This window comes from Hyperolius riggenbachi, chromosome 6 (assembly GCF_040937935.1).
Source record: "Hyperolius riggenbachi isolate aHypRig1 chromosome 6, aHypRig1.pri, whole genome shotgun sequence".
Taxonomy (NCBI): Eukaryota; Metazoa; Chordata; class Amphibia; order Anura; family Hyperoliidae; genus Hyperolius; species Hyperolius riggenbachi.
In genome coordinates, this window is record NC_090651.1 from 57,891,644 (window position 1) to 57,919,092 (window position 27,449).

The 27,449-nt window shown below is 43.2% G+C and overlaps 2 protein-coding genes across 17 annotated transcripts in view; one reads left to right on the forward strand and one right to left on the reverse strand.

The window, feature by feature from the left end:
- Nucleotides 1–27,449, forward strand: part of DOCK7 (dedicator of cytokinesis 7) — a 279,505-nt gene that overhangs the window by 115,967 nt on the left and 136,089 nt on the right. The gene's annotated exons all lie outside the window — the stretch shown is intronic.
- On the reverse strand, nucleotides 1,602–26,349 carry ANGPTL3 (angiopoietin like 3). Its single transcript, XM_068239336.1, has 8 exons — nucleotides 26,049–26,349; nucleotides 20,107–20,665; nucleotides 16,845–16,955; nucleotides 14,931–15,039; nucleotides 13,752–13,865; nucleotides 10,296–10,391; nucleotides 5,747–6,013; nucleotides 1,602–3,941 (listed from the first exon to the last, which is right to left on the reverse strand). Exons 2-8 carry the CDS (start codon nucleotides 20,593–20,595, stop codon nucleotides 3,754–3,756), a joined length of 1,374 nt encoding a protein of 457 aa, XP_068095437.1. The 5' UTR covers nucleotides 20,596–20,665; nucleotides 26,049–26,349; the 3' UTR covers nucleotides 1,602–3,753.

Genomic DNA, 27,449 nt, shown 5'->3' on the forward strand with positions numbered 1-27,449 from the left:
TTTTCGCCATAGACCCTGAACAAGCATGCAGCAGATCAGGTGTTTCTGACATTATGGTCAGATCTGACAAGATGAGCGGCATGCTTGCTCCGGGTCTTATTTAGACACTACTACAATCAAATAGACCAGTAGGGCTGCCAGGAAACTGGTATTGTTTAAAAGGAAACAAATATGGCAGCATCTATATCCCTTTCACTTCAGTTGTCCTTTAAAGAGAACCCGAGGTGTGTTTAGAGAATGTTATCTGCATACAGAGGCTGGATCTGCCTATACAGCCCAGCCTCTGTTGCTATCCCAAACCCCACTAAGCTCCCCCTGCACTCTGCAATCCCTCATAAATCACAGCCGTGCTGTGAGGCTGTGTTTACATCTGTAGTGTCAGTCTCAGCTGCTCCCCCGCCTCCTGCATAGCTCCGGTCCCTGCCCCTGTCCCTTCCCTCCAATCAGCGGGGAGGGAAGGGATGCAGGCGGGGACTGGAGTTCTGCAGGAGGCGGGGAGAGCAGCAGACTGACACTATAGAGATAAACACAGCCAGCTCTGACAAGCTGTTTGTCAGCAGCGCGGCTGTGATTTATGAGGGATTGCAGAGTGCAGGGGGACCTTAGGGGGGTTTGGGATAGCAACAGAGGCTGGGCTGTATAGGCAGATCCATCCTCTGTATGCAGATAATATTCTTCAAACCCACCTTGGGTTCTCTTTAAGGTGTTTCTTATAACCATGGTAGGTTGAAAGTCTTTCCGTTGAGCATCACCCAAAGCACCTCACTTTAGGCCCCGTTCACACTTGCGGTTTTGTCAAAACCGCACCGGATGTCCGGACCGCACCGTATCCGGACCGGACCTGATCCGTACGGTTCCTATCCGGATCCGGTCCGGATCCGGTCCGTTTGCATCCGGTTTCCGTGCGGTGTGAACACGGTTGCGGTCCGGATCCGGTTTCTTAAGGAGATAACAACCTGTTATTACCTGGGGTCTGGGAGGTCAGCAGAAGGGTCTGGGGTCATTGTTGGAGACAGGTGGACGTGTGGAGACCATCCGTGGATACAGAGACTGCAGTTGGGACCATGGATCCAGGCATTTTTTACTCGAATACCTGGGAATTCTCTGTTGTTCGCCTCCTCGTTATCAGACTAATCAGACATGTTGCTGCCTAGAGCTCCAGCATGAAATCGCTGCTGCCCCACCTGAACGCTGGGCCCATGTGGTCCCCATCCAAAATGCATAGGAAGTGGGGTAGAACGTCCGGTTTTTGTAGCCAGTGTGTTGTGCGCTCTCCGGTTCTCATTGGTTTCCATTGGCCGGATGGTGCAGTCCGGCTCCGCCCCGGATACGGCTGCCGGAGGAGCCGGACCAAAAAATAGCGCATGTTGGAACGGACGCCGGAGTCCGGATCCGGTCCGGATCCGGTCCGGCTCCGGTCCGGCAGAACGGACGCATGTGAACGGACGCATAGGCTTTCATTGCTATTGCCGTGCGTCCGTTCCGTCCGTTCTGCAAGCGGTCCGGCTCCGGCACGGCGATTCCGGACGGCCACCGCTAATGTGAACCGGGCCTAATTAATTCACTTTGGATATAATAAGATGCAAAGAAGATTTTGACAGTGACCTTTTATTGATCTTTATTTCAGTTGTAACAAAAAAATATGAAAAAGATCCAAACAGTTTTACGTTATGATAGACGTGTGTAACAAAAACTACAATAATAATAATATTATAATAATGTTAAATGTTTAAAAAAAAAAAAACACAGTAGATCCACACTGAAGTACATGCACCATATGCACTTAGGAAATGAGTTATGCGATTTATTAGTATATTACAAAAGCTTGCGCAAGTCAATATGACTTAAGTTGTATTCGTGGAATGATGCCGTTTTGGCTGTACAGGTAAAACCTGTTCTATTGTGTACAGTAATTCCTTTCTCAATATTTTTTTATACTGCACGTTTACAGTGACTCTCCATTCAGTTTTTCCAACGGGACTAAGAAGACATTTTTGTTTGTTTGTCTATTATCACCTTTGAGACCCTATGGCTACATGCTTATATCCGTTTATAACAGACCTGTAGCTTACCTGCTTACCTTAAAGGACAACTGAAGTGAGAAGAATGTGGAGGCTGCCATATTTATTTCCTTTTAAACAATACCAGTTTCCTGGCAGCCCTGCTGGTCTATTTGGTTGCAGTAATGGCTCAATTACACCAGAATCAAGCATGTAGCTAATCTTGTCAGATCTGACAATAATGACAACTTGGTATATAAGGAAGGCTCAATTGACTAGTATTTTAAATCCCGTTACGACCTGCTATTACCTGTCCTCCCGCCTCCTCTCTCCATAAAGCTTAATGTGTTGCTCTGCAGAGAGCCAAACAGCATATTTGTATGTGCATTTGTCGACCAAACTGATTTGGAGGGTTAAGCTTGGTACACATAGAAGACTTGGGGCACTAAAAATGATAATTTGTGTTCATTTGTACAACATGATTAACTGGTCACCCCTAAAGTATGCTGTCCTTCACACATGTGTGAAGAAGCCCCAGGTAAGTAAAGCTTATGTGCTTTCTTCACCAAGTTTGAGTACATTTGCCACATGCTTGTTTCTAGTATGTGAGCCAGATACTACTTCAGCCAAAGAGATCAACAGGACTGCCAGGCAACTGGTATTGTTTAAATGAAAATTATATATGCATCTTTATCCTTCTCACTTCAGGTGTCCTTTAAAGAGACACTGAAGCGGAAAAAAAATTATGATTTGTATGTGTAGTACAGCTAAGAAATAAAACATTAGGGGCAGAGACATGAGTCTAATATTGTTTCCAGTACAGGAAGCGTTAAGAAACTCCAGTTGTTATCTATGTAAAAGAGCCACTGAGCTCCACGACTTTCAAAGTCGCAGAGAGCTCTGTCTTCTGAAGCTTGTTATCTCAACTGTCAGTCACTGTATTTTCTTTTTCTCTCCAGAGGACAGGTCAATAGTTCACAAGACTACTCTGTAAAAACATTTAGAATGCCGAGTAGTGTGTAAACTGCAAATATTAGAGAATGATGCAATGTTATAAAAACACTATATAACTGAAAATAAAAATATGAGAATATTTTCTTTGCTAATAATCTTCTAATAATTATCTGTACTACACAACCAATTTATTATATCATAATTTTTTTTCCGCTTCAGTGTCTCTTTAAGAACAAGTTTACTACACTGGGTGTATCCAGTGGCTCCTCATGCAAGACTGTACCATAACACTGTTACTGTCTATAACGAGAGAGCCACCCACCATCTTGCTTGTCTCAAGGAATGGAACTGCTGACCTTTTCCGTTTCTTGCACTAGGATATAAACTATGTATGTTGCGTGGGGTGGTGGTCGCACTGTATCAGTGTGTAAAAAAAGTGTTCCAGCTAGACTACATTTTAGACTTCCAGCCTCCTTTCGAAACTGTAATTTGCTCATGATGTATGCATTATCCTCGATATTCCATGTAGGTTCTAAATGCAGTACGCCAGATCAACATTTAATACTTGCTTTTGTGAACCAGGTTAGTGTCACAAAACTGCGGAATACCATAGATGATTCATTGAGTTTTGCGTCTGATTTTTCTGCTGTTGTTTTTTTTTGCCATCAGATGACCAGTCGAGTTCATTTGTGCGTAACCGTGAGTTTTGTATCCGAACCTCACATCCTGCTTCTGAGTTGCACTACAAGAAAAGAATGTCTTGGAACGAAAAGTCTAGAATCCATTTGAACTCTTGTCTTTAGTCGAAATTTTCCAGGTCAGCTCGATAGAGCATGATCTTGGTGGAACGGAGAGAATATATCCGGCCCTTCTCTGGCTTCCAGTATAACCCTTGCCCTCTTCGCTTTTCGGCTCTCACTTTAGATTTTGGCTTTGTGTATTTTGCATTCAGATTGGTTCCACCACAGGTAGATTTCCACCAACCACCTGCAAAATTAAGAGTTGTGAGTAAACATTTGTGCTGGCAAATTGAGAAAATGCTTTTTATATTTTCATTAAGCTTTGCCTGCTCCATCCCAAAAAACTTATCGACAATCAGATTTTTCGATTGGCACCCTCAACAGTACCTACAGTATCTGATCCAATCGAATAGAAGGTAAAATTTGAATTGACCCAGTACCGATCAGCATTAAAAGGAGATCCAAGGTGAAATAAATTGATTAAAGTGAGGCCTGACATGGTATCCTGAAGGTGCCCAGACTATGACCGCGGTGTTTCTGGATACCATGGAAGGCTCCACTTTAGTTTACTGTGTATACTCGCATATAAGCCTCATTTTCCAGCACAAAAAATGTGCTGAAGTGTTACCCACTTGGCTTAAATGAGTCAGTGGAACAGAACAGGTGGTGGAGCAGGTTTTGTTACTGCAAGATGAGCATCAGGATCTTGCACTAGTGATCCTGCTTTTTCCAGCTGGCTCTCTGCTGTGTCCGTGACCCACATTCCCCTGCAACATGGTGTGCAGAGTAAGCTGCTCAAGACTACCTGTGTCCACTGGCTTGTGAAGCGTAGCATTCCAGTAAAGTGTCAGAGGTGCAATGATCTGGTGTTCTTCCTGTGTGGCAAATGCTGTCTCATATCTCTGATGCCATCTAGTGACGTCTTGAGACACAGCTGTATCATCCTTGGGGCACATCTTGCTATAGGGAGGTGGGCTGACTTGTACTGGGGGCACATCTGGCTACTGTGGAGGGGGCTATACTGGTTAGGGGGCTTATATGCGAGTCAATCAATTTTTTTCTTGGAAATGTGGGTACCTCAGCTTATACGTGGCTTGACTTATTTGCGAGTATATACCGGTATTTCACCTCTGATATCCTTTTGAATGCTGATTGGTATTGGGTAAATTAAAATTGGCAGGAAGTGCATTTGATTGGCCCTCTTGCAAGCTGCATACAGATTTGTATTGAATTTACAGGCGGGGCAGAAAAATTAGCATCTCATTGGCCATCTGTACTTTCCTGATCCTTTCTATCATTAGCCTCATGTAATCCTTCTGCTTCAGCATGCTTACAGTGCATAAAGGGAGGTGGGTAGCTGAGTGGATTTACTTTGTCATAATACATAAAGGACAACTGTAGTGAGAGGGATTGGGAGGTTTACATATTTATTTCCTTTTTAATCAATATTCGTTGCCTAGCATCCCTGCTGACCTATTTGGCTGCAGCAGTGTCTGAATCACACCAGAAACAAACATACAGATAATCTTGTCAGATCTGACAATATTGTCAGAAACACCTGATCTGCTGCATGCTTGTTCAGGGCCTATGGCCAAAAGTGTTAGAGGCAGAGGATCAGCAGGACAGCCAGGCAACTGGTATTGCTTAAAAGGAAATAAATATGGCAGCCTCCATATACCACTCAATACAGTTGTCCTTTACGGTAATCCCTCATATTACATATAATTGTGCATGATGTTTCCGGAGAACAGTAATGTTTCCTGGACTTTTTCACTTGTGTTTTCTCCTATGTGACCTTTTCACAACTTGTAAATGAAATGCTTTTTAAACCACCAGCATGCAAGAAAACCCTCAAAATAATTTTAATAGCATCCCATCACCTATTTTTGGATTTTTTTTTCAATTGCCGAACGAGGAAAAATTATTTTAAATACAAGATGAAACATTTTCTCCTAGGAGAAAACGCAGGAGAAAAAGTGAATTGAACTCTAGATTCTTACTGGAAAGAATATATCGGGAGTGTCTTGGCATAAATGAAAAGGGAGTTCTCACCTGACAGTGCCTCCGGTGGGCATTTCAGGTGCTGCGCGTAGTGATCTTTGGTAGAAAACGGAAGTTGTGTGTATTCAGGGATTGCACCAGGAATGTTTCCCAGGACCTGAGAAACTTGTATCGTGTAATTCGTATCTTGGTTCCCCAGGCTGAACAGATACTCCACAAAGCGGGTGTTGTACTTCCAGTCTTGTAGCTCGATGTGCAGAATATAATCTGCTTGCTGAGTCAGGGTGTAGATCTTCTGCAGTCCCAGCCAAAACTCACCTACAGAAGAATCGGACATGGAGTTACATAGTTATCTTTTAAACCTTTCTGTTTCTTACTCCAGAGGAAGAAGAAGAAAGCAAGAGGTAGAATTTTTTTCCTGACTGGCCCAAAGTATTACTATATATACAGTAGAGTCACGGTTACCTGGAACACCACTAACCAGCAGTCTCAACCAACCAGCACAAATTGCCACCAGTTCTCACAGTGGTGAAGCCTAACTTCTTGGTCTGTTTGTGGGCTCTGCTGGGTTCCACGGCTTTTTATTTACTGTATTTTAATGTGCAGAACAGAGTTCATGGTATGTATATAGTGGGCGGTATAGTAGTGTATTAGCGGGGCCTATTTTTAACATTGAGTCTCGAGCAACCAGAAAGTGCACTTATCTGCCATCTTCATTAGCCAATCACTGTTGGTTAACTAAGACACTACTGTACTTACTGTATAAGGTTTTACTTCCTATACATAGTCATTATAGCTGTGGATACCCTTTAATATAAGAAAAGCATACGGGTCTAATCACTATTATCGCTGTATATTCTAAGTGGATTTCTCCTTTTTATTGGGTAGAATACTTAAGTTCAGGTATTTTAAATATATTTTTACTGTAACATGAAGCGACCTAATAAATAAAATAAGAATTAAAAATCATTTAATTCCTTTCAATAAACTTCGCTACTTTGAAGTTTCATTGCTATTTCAGAGTGGAAATATCGAAGAAAAAAGCGGGTTGGCACTACTTTATGAGCGGGTGCTCTGCAGTGGTCCTTCACTAATCCCTCTTCCAGCTGAGCGTGCTCTGGTAACAAGATATGTATTGTGGCATGAAGACAGAACATGAAGAAAACCGGCACTGCTGCAAGCTGACTTTAATAAAGCATCAGGTTGTGGTACAAAATTATGCAGTGTGGCATATCGCGGTGCTGCAACAGTACAATAGTATAAACGTTCAGAAGGGATACCTTGTGGTGTGGTGGGTGCCGGGTGGTTCTATGCCTGACGGCCGTTTCGCGCACGTCTGCGCATCTACGGAGGCTACCAATGTGTAAATATAATAGAACCACCCGGCACCCACCACACCACAAGGTATCCCTTCTGAACGTTTATACTATTGTACTGTTGCAGCACCGCGATATGCCACACTGCATAATTTTGTACCACAACCTGATGCTTTATTAAAGTCAGCTTGCAGCAGTGCCGGTTTTCTTCATGTTCTGTCTTCATGCCACTATTTCAGAGTGGTCTCTGATTTTTGCAGTTTGTCTGCCAAACTCAAAGGCTTCAACAATTTGGTAATAGGAGGTGCCAGAAAAGGATAGCTTTTTTAAAAACTGTTTAAAAAGTAGTGGACGTGAGACTTGCCTCCGCAATCGTGCCAAACCTTTTAGGTAGGGAATCTTTTTTGGATACTTATTTTATACAACCTGTTTCAATGTATTTCCATTTCCTGAGGTCAACACAGAAAGGGACTATAGAGTACATGTAACGTGACCAAGCATCTTATGGGTTCAGTGTCTTAATCTTTCACCTAAAAGATTTGACATTTGGAGGCAAGTCCACCACCTACCTATTTTATTGTTTTGGGTCACTTGCTGTTACAAAATTGTTGAACAGTGCCCACCTTTGGTGGGAGATTGGATATAGGGATACACTATTCTCCTACCTCCTTTTATTTATTGGAGTGACTTCCTAAATTTCTTGAGGACTCAAGTGAGGATTGGTTTATTGTCCTCGTCTGCCTTGTGGGGTGGCTGCCTCTCGGGTGACGACTGTCCTGCTAGTTTCCAATTTACTTTTTTTTATTTTTCTTCATATATTATACGTACTAAGCTAGATTGGATTCCAGTTCTCATGTCTTGAGATTTTTTGTGGAACCCCCTAACCAGGCTAAAGTTCCACGAAGTGGAAGTGATTCGGGCTGCAGGATGGTTCTTAAAAAAGAAAACTTTACTGTAGAAGTACAAGTTCTATGGCAATACAGATGAAATTCACACTGCGGTAAAACTATTAATTGTGCATAAGGTGTCTGAAGTTTTACTTCCTGCTTTGTCTAGACTTCTGGGAAAGCAGTGAACCAACAACATTATCACACAGACCACGATTATGGGAATTCTTGTGCAGCAAGCAATGCGTGGTTACTATGGCTGCAAACAAACGGTTTGACACTTTTTTTAGTACTTTTAGAGGGGCATAGCTAGCCACAGACTAAGACCATTTTTTATCAATATGTATAAACCAAATGGCTTCTGAAGCCATGATATGCTACCTGCACTTTTAACAGAAGTGGAGTTCCACTTTCTTTTAGCTAGCAGTCACATGGCGTAAGAGCTGTATAGCGTGCACGTGTGTTTTGACCCAGGCAAGTACCCCTGGAGTGCCAGCGACTGCAGTTTCGTTGTTTGAGTTCATTTTGAAGCTAAGGACAGTGATTGATTAACTAGGACAAACAAAGGCGTTTCAGTCTGACCCAGCAATATTCTTCCTGATTGGCTCTTTGAGGTAGCTCGATGGGGCTCAAAACGTGCTTAACTTTTAGATAAGTAGGTGATTTGGCAGGTGGAGGGGGGTGGTTGGCATATGCTGACAGCATGAGGCAATAAGGACAGGTGGTGGGGAGGACTTTGCATCATGCAAGAAGGGATTTTTCACTTTCATTGAACATTAACACTTTTATAAAGTGGTGATTTCCTGCAGTCTTCTCTCCTCCCCCCTCACCGGTTCACAATACATTAGAGTCTCAGTCCTTGGAACTGACGGGATCAGCTGATGCTGGATAAGCTTTCTGGTTGCTTGAGACTCGATGTTAAAAATTGTCCTAGATAATACAGTACTAAACCCTACTCTTGTATGCATACCTTGAACCTTGTATGTAATGGTAAAATGCAGTAATTGAAAGTTGGCGAGCCTTGGAACCTACAGCAGTGCCCACAAACAGACTTCATCACAGTTGGCCTTCACCACTGTGAGTGATTCCGGTGATTTGTTCTTGTTGGTTGAGACCTCTTGTTAGTTGAGTTCAAGAAAAACAGGACTATAAAGGTCTGTACATACTCAATAACCAGAACAATCATTGTTGATCCATTCCAGGTGACAGGTTTACAAACAGGTGTTGCACAGACACGCAATTCTGTTCTCTTGAAGAGGTCCGCGGAGAAGATGGGGCTTACTACAAATAAGGAGAGTTGAGATGCTCTTTTTATAAGAGTTTACTCGAGCATCCAGGGGCTCCCGACACCAATATAATTAACGAATAGCATTGATATTTGGTATTCATAGTTTGGACACATTGGGCTGAATTCACAAAGCATTAGGCAGGGTTCACACTTTTCAGTGTGGAAAATGGAACATTTTTTCCGCATGCAAATTTTCTGGACACTATGCTTTTTTTTGTGTGCGTGTTCTTTCACAGTAGCTAATGAGTCGATGAGAATTTGCATGCAGTGTGAGAATTTATTCTGCAGTATAGCATAGAAACCTAATTAAAGGAGTACTGAAGGGGGTAGGGGGAAAAAGAGTTGTACTTACATGGGGCTTCTAAAAGTCCCCTGCAGACATCCTGTGCCCGCGCAGCCACTCACTGATGCTCCGGTCCCCACCTCCAGTTCACTTCTGGAATTTGCGACTTTAAACTCGGGGAAACCACTGCGCCAGCGTGGCCGCACCCTCGCTCCTGCTGGCGTCACCAGGAGTGTATTGCGCAGACCCAGTACAGTCTGGACCTGCGCTGTACGCACCTGGTGACGTCAGCGGGAGCGAGGACACGGCCGCGGAGTGGTTTTCCGACTCTAAAGTCTGAAATTCCAGAAGTGAACCAGAGGTGGGGATCGGAGCATCGGTGAGTGGGTGTGTGGGCATCTGTGGGGGACCATTAGAAGCCCCAGGTAAATTCAACTACAGTAGTCCTTTAAGCCTCACTGGCTCATCAACGGCTCTGCCCATTTACTGTAATGCAGGGATGTAGGGTAATACATCTATTGTTCCTCCTAGTTTGAGTGTCACATGGTCACACCTTATTGACCCGCCCACCAGCCGAATCCAGTACAAAGAACCCGCAGGCATTGGTGTGCATATTGTGAAAGGTATTCGTTCTACCACTTTGCTTTTGTACATTGTTTATATGCACTTAGCCTGATTTCTTTTAGATTCTGTTTTGCTCATTTTTGGGTTTATTTGGAATGCTAGGAGTGCTTTGTGCGCCTCAAAAGTGTACCAAAATCAGGGTTCACTGGCAGTATACTAGCAGATGTGATTAAGCCATAGAAGATTATAAACTTAAACTCACCAGTCAGGTCACCAAAACCATTGCGATAATCTTCCCATGTCTGGTTGAAATCCACAGAGCCATCTGCCCTTCTCTGGATCACCGTCCAGGCAGCGTCTTAAAGAGATAAAGGGTGATTTGTGAGTGACAACAGGTAACATAACTGGAAAAAGAACAGGAAAGCTACCAAGACTGTTAGAAGATAGGTCTAGATACACTTTTCATCCAGCTATACCTAAATAGTTAACTGCTGATTTACTCTCTCCCAGCCTACATCGTCCCTTCCTATGACCGTGCTGTAGCTGGGCCCTGGGACACAGCAGGAGTACCTGTTGTGGTGACATCACTGTGGCTCATTCAGAAAGCCTGTAGAGGGGACCTTTAGTGTTCCGACACTACAGGCATTGTTGGGGGCAGCTTGCCAAGTCTCAGATACTGAGGCCAGTACAGGGAGAGGATTCAGTGCTGGAAGTATGGTGTCTTTTATTTTTTCATTATAAAATAAATGCTGGTGATTTTGACTCTTTATGTGCCAGCAGTGAACAGCTCTGATTGACACAGCCTCATTCATGATAGTGGTCCTTCTTAAGGCCCATACACACGGCGTACATTTGTCTGTGGTTGTGAGGCAGCGACAAACAGACAAGAGACAACAGCATAATTATGGCAGCGACAATTTGAGTTCGCAACAGTTGTACACACGTGACAGCAGAAAGAGTGAAGACCCGACGGAAGCTGTCTGCCACAGACTACGTATAGTAGTAGCACTATGGTAGCGACTCTGCTGTCTGTAGAAGAGTTTCATACACTGGACACCAACAGACTAAGGGCCCGTTTCCACTAGGAGCGGTGCGATGCGGCTACATAGCTGCATCGCACCGCGTGTATACTGAAACACATGCGCGGCAATGGAAGAGTTTCTACTGCGTGCATGTTGTGCGGAGCGATCTGAGAATCTGCAGCATGCTGCAGATTATTGCGCGGCCGCATCCGCCCGCAGCCGCGTCCCATCTCCTCCAATACCCGTCCGCGATGCGGCCGGCGGTGGAAGTGATGCGATGCGGCTAGGTAGTCGCATTCGCATCACTAAGTAGTGGAAACGGGCCCTTAGCGACGGTTTGTGAGACAAAAGTCTCAAGAGATTCACGAGTTGAATCACTCAAACATGGCTGTGTTTGCAAACGATCTGCAGACAGTCTTTGTCGCTTGCCGTGTCCACACGAACAAACCGTTGTATGAACAGTCGCTCAACACGTGTCTGTACAGACATTTGTACGCCTTGTATATGTGCATCAAGAACCATTGATCAGTGGAATTTTAATTAACCGTGAAAGATGGCATTTGACCCTAGTGGATAAGTAGTGACAGCACTACCAGTAGATAGTGCTTGATACCAGTAGGGTCGAGTACTTGATCATTTGCATGCAAGCTATTATGGAAACTAACAACCACCAGTGGTAGTCAGGTGCATCTCATTTGAATGCAGGGTGTGTACTTTGTCTACTAGTAGTCCTTGCACACTTCGTGCTGGTAGTCATATGGATGCAGTCTGCCCTAAGTAGCGCTGTCCATTGTTTGCTGACTATCAGTAGATAGTCTATGGAGCTGTATTTCACTCCACTGGAAAGGTTCATTGAGAGCTCTAATATGCAAAATAAAAGGCCTCATCTCTTCTTTGAATAGCAGCTAGGAGCGGGGTGATAGTAAATGGGTCTTGTTTTGCTTCTTGCAGGAAAAAATGCCAGTTCCCAACCATTCAATAAAAATTATCCTGGACACAATTTCCTCAACAAATCATCCTTCTTAACCCAACGCACAACTGTGAGTTAACCAATCCTCACTACAGTGTTTTTCGACACAGATTAAATATCTGGGTTAGTTTGGAGGGATCTCATTTAGATCTCTTATACTATGAGGGGAAAAGGGGAATACATTTTTAATTTAGGCTACATTCACAGTGGGACGGTGCATTGTAATGTGACGTTTAAGTCACAATGCAGCATTATAAGGCAACGCAAAAAAAGGTAGTAACGCAGATTAACGTCACATATAGTAGGTACAGAAAAGCAAACCGGCAATGAGAAGTATGCTTTCCTGTATCTGGTAACGTGTGCGTTTAGAGGTTGACGCACTGCAGCAGTGTGTTACCATAACTCTACACGTTACAATGCAACGCTAATGTCGCACTGTGAATGTCCCATAGGCTTATCATTGCAGTGCAGTAAGCTGCGGTATAAGAGTTTATAACGCAGCTTTGCAACGGCCCACTGTGAATAAGCCCTGAATCAGGAAATCTGCACTTCTGAATATGCCGATTACAGAGCTTACCCTATGAGTGAGTTGAGCAAGTTGATGAATTGAGTATATTGGGGTCTTATGGATCCAGCCAAAGTTTTGAGAGCCTCCGTAGAAGCTTCCAGCACCCTGTACCAGCCACCAGCCTTCAATGCCTGCATCGTTATGTGCTTTGCCATGTTTACACACTGTTGGAATTTTATGTATTGACGAGTGCAAGTGAATAAACAGCTTGCCTGCAGTGCCGACCTCTACTCTCTTCTTCCTTATTGGATATAGACTGTTGTTTCCTCTGTCCGAGTACGCTAATAGCCGCCACACTGTAGGCTCACAGCCCTATAGCCATTGTTTCCCAACCACAGTGCCAATGCACCACTGTTCTCACTCTTGGCATAAAGTTTTGAGAGGGCAAGTAACCGGTTTTCCTAGGTACCCTCCTCCCACAATCACCAACTTTAAAGCTATCAGGTATTCTTTCCAGAGCTCTCTGTTAAAGTGTACCTGATGGGACATGCATCTATATGCAGTACCAATCCTAACACCACCCCCTATCCCCCAGATAAGTAATTAGAAGTCCTAAAACTTGTGTGTGGCTATGAAAACGTTCCTGTGACCTTGTAAAGGTGTTCAGTAGGCCATCATTACTTTGTATGGGAGCTGAATAAATGGAAAGTTTAGCAGCAGATGTGGGGAGTTTCCTCTTTAGGGTAGGAACACACTAGGCAAAATCGCATATGCGTTTTCCACTATGTGCTATGGAAAACGCTTATGCGATTCTGCCTAGTGTGTTCCTACTTTGAAACCTATATTTTTACCAGTTAAAACTGATATAATTACTAGGAACTCCGATCAAGTCTTAAGCTGAGTACACACGGTACAATTTTCCGTCAGATCGACCAGATAACTTCTGATCTGTCAGATCGGATTCTATAACGCAATCGATTTTGGGTAGTTATCAAGGGAAAATTGACCATTATTTACAATTTGGACATCTACACACGATGCAACTTTTTATGAGGTCACCCATCGATCTGAGGGAAAATTGTACCATGTGTATAAGGCTTTGTTTACTATTCTTTCTGTAGATACAATTGTTTAGCTAATCGTTTATCTAATCGGTTAATTGTTACCTTAGTGGTTATTTCTTAAAAAGGAGATTTGCTTCCCTACAGTATTGCTTACCTGGGTTCATTTCACAGTAAACTTTGAACTCTGTCCCATTGGTGGGTCTGATGGTGTAGACTCCGCTCATCTTTTCACCTCTATTGTAGGCCTCGCTGCAGTCTCGTGGATGTTCTGAAATGTGAAACATCAAAGTAAAGTCCCCAAAACTTACAGCTGCTTATTTTACATCAATCAGAGTTAACGGAATAGGACAGCTTAGAATAGAGCAGGTGTTCTAATGTCCGATACTGCCCAACTAGTGGATCGCTCTGTGATACAGAAAGCACTGAAAAAGGTTTCGCTTTTCATCAAGAACAGTGCTGTCCAACTCCAGTCCTCGAGGGCCATATCCATGCCAGTGTTTAGGATGGACTGAGAAATGGAGAAATGTTGTACTTGATGAACCGCACCTTTCCTGATTCAGTCCCATAAATTAATATAAGCTGTGCCAAAAATGTGTGAGGACCTCGGCCCTTGTGGACTGGAGTTGGACACCGCTGATCAAGAGCATTGCAGAAACCAAACCTGATAGTGGCGTAGCTAAAAAAAACTTTGGGCATTAATATGAATTTTAAGGTGCGCAATATTTCCTCAGATGCGATCATTCGATAAGATTTTCATGATCCAATTGTACAGAAAACCACTCAGTATGTAGAGAAAATTGTTGTGAAATGATTCAGTGGACAATTGGAATACAGAACTTTGTGCATTGGAATGTTGGATTTGCAAGAGAGAAAGTTCCCTAATCGACTCGTTTATGAGAACAATCGATAGTTAACTTCCGATTACTTATGATACCGCAGATCTAATGGAATTATTGCATCTGGAGGAAATATTGTACCATTAATGGGCACCTTAATGTTGGGCTTCCTCCAGCGCTCTATACATAGCAAATTAATATGGAGCACCAAAACCTGTCAAGGACAGAAGGGCACAGTTTGCCAACGATTACCACTATTGAAAGCTCATAGAGGTGACCATGACCAGCGTAGTACCAATGAAGAGTCAATACAGTAAGTGAAGGTAGAGGGGGAGGAGAACCAGGGGGGTCCCTCTGGTCAAATAAACCTGGTCACAACCTCTGCACCCCTCCATTGGCTTTGCTCCACTTGAATGTGCTGAAACGGAAGTTCTACTGAAGCTGAGTAGCCCTGAGATCTCTTGCTACAGTACGATAATTGCACAGACATTACTTACCATTTGACGCAGGTGTGGGGTCTCCTGTCTCATTTGGATGCAACGACTTGTCTAGTTTATGACTGATGGGGAAGGTCTTGAAACTCTCATAAAAGCTGCCATTGCTGAGCTGTAAGAGAGGTTTACATTCATTATCAATATTTTTAGCATCCCAGCTGTTAGTTAGGGCTTGTTTCTACTAGATGCGCATTCCTGTGGGTTTGCTGCACGTGAAGTTGCATATCCATGCATTTCAATGGGCCGGTTTACATTAGATGTGAAATTTGCATCCTTTTCGCATTTTTATCAATATCAATAGAAATGTTAAAAAAAGGGGAAAAAAAGTTATTACGCATGCAAATTCGCTTGTAAAAAGCTGACTTATAGGTATAATTTTGTATCCCAAAAATAGCATGCAACTTCACATGATTCTAGTGGAAACAGGCCCTTTTGGCATGCAGTGGGCTAATATGAAATGTAAATCCTTATTACCGATTTATATTGACAACATAAATGAATGTTGTGAGGTGCTGATAAATATTTTGAAAACTAGCGCAATATAAATCCACATCAAGGTCACCTCGTTGCGAAAAGAAATTTAGGTTGAGAAATTACTTTTGGAAAGCTGATGAGCAAAGCTGAGGTTAACGATGTAAATTGTATTTAAAGAATTGGTTAATTTGCACACGTTGGTACGCTATCTCTACTGCCCCACTCCTTCCTCTTGGCACTGTTATTAGTGTCATTAGCAGTGACTATTGGAAATCAGTCTGCAGTGTATAGGCTGGCAGATTCGATCAGAGGGAGATCTGTCTAAAGCCCAATCTACATGATACGATTCTTTGTGCGATTCGATTACGATTCTATTTACGATCTGATTAAATGTCCGATTAGGATTCGATTCGACTCATTTCGATTTGCCATTGCAAAACAATGGTAAATCGAATTGAATCAAATCCCGATCGGACATGTCGGATTTAATCAGATTGTAAATCGAATCGTAATTGAATCGCACAAAGAATCCTATCGTGTAGATGGGGCTTTGTGGTCGACCTGCCCATACATCGCCTGCTCTAGAAAATGGACGCTGGTCTTGCTGACTTGCTTTGAAGTGGGATTATACTCCTAAAGCTAAAGTTTCAGTAACTACTCTTAGTTATGGTACATACAATAATATTTGAAAGCCTTTACACATATTTTCTGTGTGTAAAAACCTTTTTTTTCACTGCAGAGAGCAGGAAAAGCTTGTTTATCTCTTGTCATCGACAAAGGGCAATGTGATCATTGCCAGCTGAAGCTCTATGAGGCCTGTGTCTACACCCTGCCCTCTCCTTTTCTGCTGAAGGGATTCAGCTGTTGACAGGGTGATGTGTCTGTGCAGCAGAGAGGGGGGCAGAGTATAGACACATGACTCAGAGAGCTTCAGCCGGCAGTGATTACATTTGCCAATGACCAGAGATGGGCAAGCTTCTCCTGCTCTTGGCATTAAAAATAAAGGTTTTTACACACACGGAGTGTGTGGGGAATGCTTTCAAATGTTCTTTTATGTAACTAAGAGTAATTACTGAAATTTTAGTTTTGGGAGCATAAACCCAGGCGCGACGCTGAGTAGCAGCGGTAGTAGTTAATTAAGACGAAGGGGAAACGCCGATTCCCGACTATAAAATGCGCCCGGGTGCGTCGTACCGCAACGCATCGAAACGCAGCGTCGAGTGTGAAAGGTTAAATAAAAGTCTATGGACTTTCCTTTTACATTGGTTAACGCAAAGTATAGACTTTGCGTTAAAACGCCGAAAAAGTACTCTGGTGTGAAAGAGCCCTAAAGGTGCACACTCATTCTTTCTTGTAGCTTTTAAGCTTCAGAATTAGTAGATCTACTTTGTCTACAGACTACAGTAACACGAAGAGCCTCTGTCAATATTTTCAAGCTGTTACCTTCTCCTCCAGGTCCTTTATTTGCCCATTCTGGAAATCGAGCTGGTTGTTTTGATCCTGCACAACCTTCAGTAGCCGTTGAATATTAAGTTCTTGCTGTTCCACATATTGCTGAAATAAAGATATATTATTGAGATTTATCGCCATAGATTTTCATGTTGTGATTCTCAGCTCGTTTTTTTTTTTTTTGAGAAGTCAAGCACAAGTTTTACAACTTTTACAACTTTTTTCCAACAAAGCAAAGGCCCTACCGATTTCAGTGGTAACCTCTCCTGTAGAGGGAGCTCTCACTGCAGCTCTGTTTATCTAATATGGCACTTAAAGGGACACTGAAGCCTTACCACAAAAATCATTTTTACTCACCTGGGACTTCTAAGACCCCCCTGCAGCCATCATGTGCCCTCGCAGTCACTCTTGGATCCTATTGTCAGTTACTTTCGATTTGCCAACAGGCCTGGCGACGCGTAGTCTTCTTTTTCAAATAGATCAGCAGGGCTTCCAGGCAACTGGTATTGTTTAAAAAGAAATAAATATGGCAGCCTCCATTTACCTCTCACTTCAGGTTCTGTTTAAGAGTCATACAAGATGGTGTTCTGAAACCTAGCTAAATACTGTGACAGTGAGGGGGTTATAGTTGCGCCCCAGCTTCGGCCTCCAAATTCTCCAGCTTGAGCATCTGTATTGGAAAAAGGACCAATCCACAGAGCCCCCACTTCACAACCAACGGGCCTTAAAGAATTAATATTGTCTGTCTCATTTTATCCCTCACTTTAGAACCGAATGCTGCTCCTTACTCCCCACATTCACCTCTTAAGGTCTTGGTTGTGTGAAACTTCCATTCACACACAGTCCATAGAGGCTGAGCACCTTCATACCATTTTGGTTCCAGTGAGCGCAATCCTTATTCCTTTTTATTCCTACTCCCCATCCCAAGAACCGCCACGTCACTCCCAAATTGCTGCATACCTCTGCCATATCACATGAACTTTTCCCCTGCTGCTTGATGTACTAGGGTAGGTGGTCTCTGCCTGTAACAACAATGTCTACAATTGTGCAATGCGATTGTTTGGGAATGAGATTTGCATTGCAATCGCTCTGAAAATGCTACATGCATCGCTTTTGAGATTAGTTTTATTGAAATACACTACCATAACGCTTTGCTGATCGCCAACAATCAGCAATGGCAGCTTCCATATCTGTTACTGGTTTATTATATTTGTTCAGTATAGAGGCATCTGATGAAAGGTAAACGTAAAGTGAAAAGAATAAAGTGGAATAAGCCATAAGGGAGCACACTATTTGATTTGCGTGAGTTTTTCTACCCCCAGCAAACTTTGCTTAGTAGTGGTCATCCATCATCCGTGGCCCACTCATTTTTCATGTTCGTCTACATGTATTTTTTGTTGTTTTTTTTTTACCATTAAAAAGTTTTTCCACACATTGTGCTGTTTCAATTTAAATACTTCTCGCCACAACCCCAAAAATTGTGGTCAAACACAAAAATTCACACGTGGAAAATGCAGTCCGCAGAGCTGTGAAAAACTCCTGCAAAAGGATGTGTGCTCACTAACCAACTGCATCGTAAAAGCCAGCAGTATTATAGTTCTGAACATGCAATTATTTATTTAAAAAATACACTTTTATTCAACAGGTATCTTTGCACAGCTTATCTGTTTCCAGTACTGTTGAAGTTAACCAATTTACGTTCTTGTCAAAGCCTGCCAAAACAGGTGACATTTGGGTAAGCAGGTTAATAATTTTTTGTTTAAAGGGAAGGTTCAGGGACTATCCCAAAAAAATAAAAATCCCCATCCACTTACGTGGGGCTTCCTCCAGCCCGTGGCAGGCAGGAGGTGCCCTCTGCGCCGCTCCGCAGGCTCCCGGTGGTCTCCGGTGGCCGACCCGGCCAGGCTGGCGGCCAGGTCGGGCTTCTTGTGCGTTCCAAAATGAGCCTCACGGCGGCGCGCTGACGTCATCGGACGTCCTCCGGGCTGTACTGCGCAGGCTCAGTAGTTCTGAGCCTGCGCAGTACAGCCCGGAGGACGTCCGATGACGTCAGTGCGCCGCCGTGAGGCACATTTTGGAGCGCACAAGAAGCCCGACCTGGCCGCCAGCCTGGCCGGGTCGGCCACCGGAGACCACCGGGAGCCTGCGGAGCGGCGCCGAGGGCACCTCCTGCCTGCCACGGGCTGGAGGAAGCCCCAGGTAAGTGGATGGGGATTTTTAATTTTTTGGGGATAGTCCCTGAACCTTCCCTTTAAGTTTAACAATGGTGCAGTCTATGTGCTTTCAGTAACATTTACATGAGACGTAAGGCCTTTTTACACTTCATGCAATATTATGCATTAGTATGCTTTGCATTTTTTTCTCCATAGCAGTGCATTGTGAGAAAGCTTCAGTTTTTCAGCAAATAGAAGCCATAGGGAGACGACACTGGACTGCACATCAGTTGTCCCTCCAGTTACAACTGACTGCAATTGATTAAGGGCCCGTTTCCACTTGTGCGGTGGGAATTGGCGCGGAAAAAATTTGCATGCGGATGTGAATTTTGCATGCGGTTGTATGCCAATTTTCATGCAAATTTGCATACAATTTCGCATGGATGACTATGTATGCGAATTTAACCATGGCAGTGCCTGTGTGCTTTTCCATTGTTTCTATGGGAAATCGTATGCGAATTCGCATGAAAATTTGCATACCAAAACCGCATGTGAATTTCCTATTAAATATATTGTATGCGAATCGCATAGCGGTATTCGGTATGCGAATTCTGATGGCTCTGCCATGCATATTTTTTCTGCACAGAAAAACGCAAAGAAATCCTGACAAGTGGAAACAGTCCCATCCAGTTGTATTGTCTATGCGAATCTGCATGCAGGAAACGCATGCAGATTCGCTCTAGTAGAAACGGGCCCTAAGAGTAAAAGGACCCTTAGGGTCCTTTTATAATATATCAGTTGCTCTCAGTTATAACTGAAAGACAACTGATTTTCAAAGTAATTTCCGTGCTTTCCTATGGCACAGTTCCCGCTATACACATTTTTTCACAATGCACTATGGAAAGATAAAATGCATCAGTTTTCAGCATATAGTGTAAGAGGCCTTAGCCTGTGCTTCTCTCATTTTCATTCTGAGTGCCTTATTCTTACATAAAGTAAGCCTGGAGCATGAGGCAAGTTTATGGAGGAAAAATTTCAGCTTGTAAAAGTCAAGAAACCAAAATAGTAAGCAAGGGTATCCGTTTATAGCTGTGGTCACTTACTTTGAGTGTAACTATTTGCTGGTGGTCTTGTTTTTCTGGCTGGCCGTCTGAAATCTGATTCAGCTTTTCCTCTAACCTCTGGATTTTGGACTGTAGCTGGGATTTGTCTTGGAGGAGATATTCGATCTGCGAGTAGATTCTTGTTGACAGGTTTTTGAGCTCCTCGTTGTTCTCTTGCAGCCTCGAGGTTTTCATTTTCAGTTCCTCCTCCTTCTCTCGGATCTCATTGGTCTGCTCGGAAAGATCGTAGAAAGACTTGTCGAAAACGTTGAGCTTTTGAAAGATCTCGTTAATCTGCCCTTTGGTTTTTTGGACAAAATCTTTAAGTCCATGACCCAGCTGCAGGAGACCATTGGCTAAGATTCTGACATCGTCCAGCAGAGCGAACCTCGATTTGGTTTCTGTGGCTAAAGTTTCAAAGTGGCCTTCTTTTTTTTCGATGGTCGCAGAGAGCACCAAGGGAAGGAGAACGAGGAGGAGGACTTTCATCTTGGTGCTTCGGAGGAGGTCTGGTCCACGTCTGGTGCCTCAGATGTGACTCTGGTGCCTTGTAATTAAGCTATATATATCACAGAGAGATTAACCAAACAGACAGTGCCGTAGTTGATAATTAAACAAGACGTTTGAACTAATGTAACCTCTGACCAATTTTTGTTTTTCTTTTTGGAACATCACCCAGAGTACAGTGACAGCTCTAGCCAACAGGACATATTTAGTCAGAGTTCACGTTGCCATCAAACTATATTAAAATTAAATAAATCAGTTTTCATTCATACTTTACCCCTCCCTCCCCCAGTATGTCGAAAAAAAATTCTTAATCACGTTCCTGACTCTTTCACCCACTTCATTGTTTTACAAGCAGCTTGACTGCTAAACAAAAATGTGTTCAGGGAGATGGAACAAATTAATTTGTTATTAGTTCCAAGGACACATACTAGGAATGCGTGGGTGGCGTCTTGGTAGTTGCACGCTGTAATCGCATACTTCTAATGTTGTAATATTGCTTGTTCTGCTGAAAGCACTCTCATTTTTAGTTTCTGAAGCAAATATATTGAAACTTGGTGGATGTAGTTTTCAAAAAAGTATTGTTTTAATACCACTTATTTAAAAATAATCAATGATTAAATGTAAGGCCTTGTTCACATCATAAATCTCAATAGCTGACGCTAGCATTTTGTGGTTTTGTCCCCCAAAAATGTTTTAGCGCCTCCAGTCGCTTACCTGCACATTAGCGATTTTTTGTTTTTATAAAGCGCTTGTGTAGAGCAATTCGTTTTTTCCCTTCCTGACGTCAGTCAGGAAGTGAACTCTTTGACCCAGAAAAGAATAATTACAATGGCTTTATTCTTAAAAGCGCTCAGGAAATCTCTATACAAAGTGCTTTTTCAAGCGCTTAGTGATTTCCATATACCTTCCATTGAGGCAAATCGCCCCAAAAATGGTACAGGCACCGCTTTTTGTGAGCGGATCGGAATTGAACCACTCATATGTGCACTCTCTCATAGGGAATCATTACACAAGCGCTTTTATGGCGATTTCAGAAATCGCCACTGCTTAAAAAAAGACCAAAAGCGCCTTTACTAGCCTTAAAAGACTAGTTACACAATCTAAATGCAGAGTTGCACTGTTCAATGCAGTGCAAAGCTATAGGCCATCGATCTACCTTTGCTCTTGCTCCGCCCCGATTGTTTTAAAATTTCCATCCTGTCCGATCGATACTTTGGATTGATTTTTAGTCAAAATCGATCTGTCTGAGATTTTGGGGAATCGATACCCAGCAGATTGAATCTGCAAGGAACAGAATGAGAAAATCGATGGGTGTATGGGCATCTTAAAGTGTCTGACAGCAGAACAATATTTATTCCTCTGAGCAGCTAATCAGTGCTCCCTTTACATTAAAGGACACCTGAAGTGAGAGGGATATGGAGGTTACCATGTTTATTTTCTTTAAAGGGAGAGTTCACGGAGAAATAAAAATACTAATCCACTTACCTGGGGCTGCCTCCAGCCCGTGGCAGGCATGACGTGCCCTTGCCGCAGCTCCGGGGGCTCCCAGTCTTCTCTGGTGGCTCACCCGACCTGGCCAGGCCAGTTTGCAGGTCGGGTTCTTGTGCGCTCCAAAGTGCGTCTCACGCCGTCGCGCTGACGTCATCGGACGTCTTCCAGGCTGTACTGCGCAGGCGCAATACATTCCGTAGGATGTCCGATGACATCAGCGCGACCGCGTTAGACGCACGTTTGAGAGCAGGGAGAAGCCCGACCAGGAAGCCGGCCTGGCCAGGTCGGGTGAGCCACCAGAGAAGACCGGGAGCATCCGGAGCGGCGGCAAGGGCACGTCATGCCTGCCACGGGCTGGAGGCAGCCCCAGGTAAGTGAATTAGTTTTTTTTTTTTTTTTTTTAAACTCCGTGGATCTTCCCTTTAAAACAGACTCTGAATTACACACCTGAAACAAACATGCAGCTAATCCAGTCAAACTTCAGTCAGAAACTTGATCTGCATGCTTGTTCAGTGTCTATGGCTTACAATATTACAGGCAGAGGATTAGCAGGACTGCCAGGCAATGTGCTTTGTTTAAAAATAAATAAATATGGCAATCTAGCCAGCTAGAATTTTGCTATTTAAAGGATAACTGACCTGAGAGGAAAATGAAGGCTGTCATATTTGTTATAACAGTAGTTACCCTAGTATCCTTATAATCTTGCACCGGTGTTGTCTGAGTCACACACCTGAAATAAGTATGCGGCAAATGCAGCCAAACTTAAACTGTACCAGAGATGAAGCACCCTCATGTATTTGACCATATATATCAGTGGGAACATTAGAAAAAACACCTACCCTGCTCTTTGTTTCATTTTTCACTGCTCAGCCTGCTTGTTATCAGCCCTGATAAAATCCCTGACTGAGTCATTATAGCGGAGTCTGTCTTCTCTGATTGTCTTTTCAAGCCCAAGTCTGCCCCCTTCTGGCTTTGCTTTCCTGTTCTGTTTATTTGTTGCATCACAGAGAGCTGTGCTGAGATGGGAGGAGCTGCTAATATAAGGGTATATTGAAAAACTATATATTTTTTTAATCTATATTTGTCATAAGAGGTTATTAGAAATGTTGATTTCATTTTGCACACAGCCCACTAAATAAAATGCTTTTCTGATAAACTGTGTTTTGCATGGAGTTTTTGTAAAAAAACAAAAAAAAAAGGCACACCCGAGCGGCGAAAATACCAGGTATAGTATTTATTTTGTAAAATCTATCAGGATGATGTGTTTATTTTGTGCCAAAGCGTTCATCTCTGGATTCCTTTAAGTCTAACGTATGGTCTATGACTATAAAATTATTACACTCAGAGAATCGGCAGGATAGCCAGGCAATGTACATTGTTTAAAAGGAAATCAATATGGCAGCCTCCATATACCTCTCACTACAGTTGTCCTTTAAGCCTTGCAGGTGCTTCTGGGTCACCATGAGGTGTCTGGGTATTCCCTTATCAGCCACATCAGTGATGTAAGCATGACATTATGTATATGGGATAAGCTTTTCATGTGATAGCCTGCCTGATGTACGTTGTGCTGGCTTTTTGCACGGCTTCTTCAGACACAATGTCAGACAATGTCAATTTAAATGATGTAACAGTGCCCATAAGTTTCATAAAACAGTTTCATGCTGCCAAGGTCAAGGTAGATGATGTATATCCTGAGGAATGTAATGTAGTAAATCACTAAGGGGTACCTCAATAAGTTAGTGTAATAGGATTACCACCAACAGCTTATGATGGGCTAATGGAAGCAAACCGGCATGTTAGCTGCCTGTAGTAACACCCATAATGCATTGTTCAGGACAGTGTGGTGTATAGCACATTTTACAAAGCCTTATTGTCTTGTTGGCATACAGGAGTTTCAGGCTATTTAGTCCTTCATCTGTGCAAGCTATGAACTGGATCATAAGGTTATCGGTAGGGTTTATGAGAGTGGCTCTGAAGGTTTTCAACCGCAATAGATGGTCAATGCCATTTGGAATTGGCATAACCCAAAATGACAAGGAAGTATGTTTGCCTAATTCCAAGTTGCATACGATTTGCATGCCACCTGCAGTTATCTCACTGCCCAACTTTAGTGTGTGTACACACATTCAATTTTAATGGGCCAAACAATGAACAATTTTACCACCTCCATGTTGTATGAGAGTTTTCCGACATAATCTTTGTTGTATCCAGAATCTGTTGGCCTTCATGCAGCATGGAAATTGTAAAATTGGCCAATTAAAATTGGATGTATATGCACCCTTTAGCCTGGTACATACATCCAAATTTGATTGGCCAATTTTACCATGTCGATGTTGTATGAGGGCTTACCTACACAATATGCTCATGGTATTCAAAATCTGTTGGCCCCCATACTACATGGCGGTAGTAACATTTGCCAGTGATTGACCAATCAAAATTGAGTGTGTACCAGGCTTTACGGTAGTGATGGTCAAGTAGATGCTAATAACTTCGAGTTGATGCAAATGTATGCAGCTTGAAAATGAACCAATCAAATTTTACCTCAGCAGAATTTGATTGGTTCATTTTCAAGCTGCACAAATTTGCAAAATTGTATAATTTTGCATCAACTCAGTTATTTGCAACTACTTGACCATCACTACTTTAAGGTACCCCTTATGTTGTTTAATCTGGTAGCAGATTGACCATTAGATAGAGCTATTTCACTGCACAGCGATTTGCAATAGATTTTAGCATGATCATCCTGCCGTGGGCCGCCCCACGTGTAAGGCGTCCCCCCGTGCCTGTGCGCAGTGTCTCGCCTCTCCTCCAGTGGGACGTCTGGACTCCTCCGGTGTTCGGCGCCACTGAGAGCGCCGGTACCACGCAACTTGGCACATGTTGTGATGTCACAGGCATTAGTGTCACATGGTATGGCAATTACGGTGACAACAGACACTGGAGGAGGGCAGGAGTTGCGGTTAGGTGTGGCTTTAAACCGCGGGGGGAGGGGGGAGATAATTTACGGGTCTGTCGATGGTCATGATATTGACCGCGCACTTTATCGCGTTCTTGTGACTGAGATTTTACCAACATTTCTGAATCATCAGCTGAAAATCGATTGATAGGAAACCAACCAGGGAAGCTCAGATTATCTTCTCATTCTATAAAATGATCGACTTGAAAGGTGGATCGGACTGCAATATCAAGTCATTTATGGGCGCCTCAAAGCTGAATACTCAGCTCCCGAGGCAGGAAGATGGATCCCAGTGACATCCCAAGACAACGAGCGTTCCCCGACCCATCTTGCTGCTGGCGGGTATACGTGACGGCACATGAGGGGTGCGAACCAGTGTTGAGGTGTTTGCGGTACTTTGCACGGGAGCCGTCGGGGATCTTAAAGATCCGATACACGATAATGGCCATTGTCCCAGCACCTCCAAATGTCATTCGCATAATGGCGCACCTGTACCCATGCCACAAGATTGCAGAAATTATTGCTCGCCGTTCTCCACAAAAATCGGTGGCAAAATCATGTTGTGGGTATGTGCCTTTAGCATTTGCAAGCAGTTACTGGCTATTTTATTAAGGCTGTACTGTACTGCATTTATTATAATAATAATAATAATAAAAAAGATATTTTGAGCAGTAGCTGGGGTCCAACCTCTTAACAAATAATTTGTTTACAGCAAGTTTTGGAAAGCAATTTCAGAATCTTATGAAAGCAATTACTTGCCCTATCAACACTGAACAGTGCGCCGCGTGACTGCAGTTGCGCGCTACTTTAAAAACATGTGGCTGCTTAGAAATTGTTCATGCGTATGTGCCAGCAGCTACTGTACATACTTGTGAAAAAATAAACAATAGCTGTATACCAGGGGATGCACTCGCTGCTGCTGTATAGTGGTACACAGAAAAATAATACAGATGAATGTTATCCTGTGTAATGTAAATCATTTACTTACTCTGCTCTGTAAGGATTTGGTTGGCTGTGGTCTTCTTCATTCAATCAAGTGCGTCTGTTTTCTTCTGCTCTTTAGAGTTCTCCTCCAGTGCATCATGTGAGTTGTTGTAACACTGCTTTTCTTTACTTATGTGCTCTCAAATGACTCAAGCCGAGTATTGACCAATACCATAGAAGCAGAACTTCCCTGATATTCTATAGGTCTGAGTCACTCCTTCCTGCAAGAGTCTGTACTTCCCAAATATGTGAGAAGTACCTTTCACCTAAATTCACCTAAGACGTGACGGATTAGCCCTACAGGAGCCGGAGTGCAGAAAACTGAGCCGCAGCAGATCTGTTAGCTCAGCCCAACAGCTGAGAAAGTCGTATTTCTGCTCCATCTAAGTATCTAAATAAAGAGGCTCTGTTAGGCGCTGTACAGATTTTGTGACTTGTTGGAATTTATATGTTGTGGGAATGTCCTCACAGGAGAGGTAAATGGCTTTCTGTCCGATTCCACGTGGAATTGTAAATCAGTCTGGTAGTAGTATGGCAGCGTTCACACTTATCCATGCGAGTTCTGCATGCCATTTTCCACACCTACGATTCTGCGTTTTTTGATTATAATTTTTTTTTCTGTGTTGATTTGCCCTTTGCGGTTTTTGCATTTTTTTTTTTCGATATTTTTTTTTCTTTCAGATACTGATGATTTTTTCCCCCTTTTTCCCTGGATACTAATGAGGTTAATTTACAGGAGAATGTGTCTAATTTTAAATAAAAAAAAACAAAAAAAAAAAAACACAAAACAAATGTGATTTTTATGCTTTTACATTGACTTACTTTAGGCCCCGTTCACATTACAAACGCGGACGGCCATGCGTGCGGAACGCAGCACATGTGAACGCACGCCATCCACGTTTGTATGCGTTGCGTAGCTGATCCCACTGAAAAGTGAATGAGACAGCCACCCATTTTTGCAAAAAATGCGTGCAGCATGCATTCCCGGACCGCACTGGTCCGGAACACATGCAGTGTGAACATCAGACAGTGCACTCTATACACTGTCTGATGTTGTGCGTGTCGCCTCCTGCATGCGTTTCCAAAATGCGGCTGGAAACGCGTGCAGTGTGTACGGGGCTTTAACCATTTCAGTACCAGCAGTCTCTGGCCCCTTAAGAACCAGAGATCGATTGTACAAACAAACGGGGCCTACCGAAGTCGCGCCGATCATGCCACTCTCCCGCTGCTGAAGTTCACTAGCTCTGCCATCGCAATGTCATTGGCTTCTGACCCTGTGTTCCAATAATATTGGCTCACAGTTATCACGGGGTCAGGAGCCAATGAAATAGGCTCCTGACCAGCTCTAGGAGCTCTGCTGTTCTACCGACAGCAGGGCAAGTGAGCTGCAGTGGCAGGAGAACAG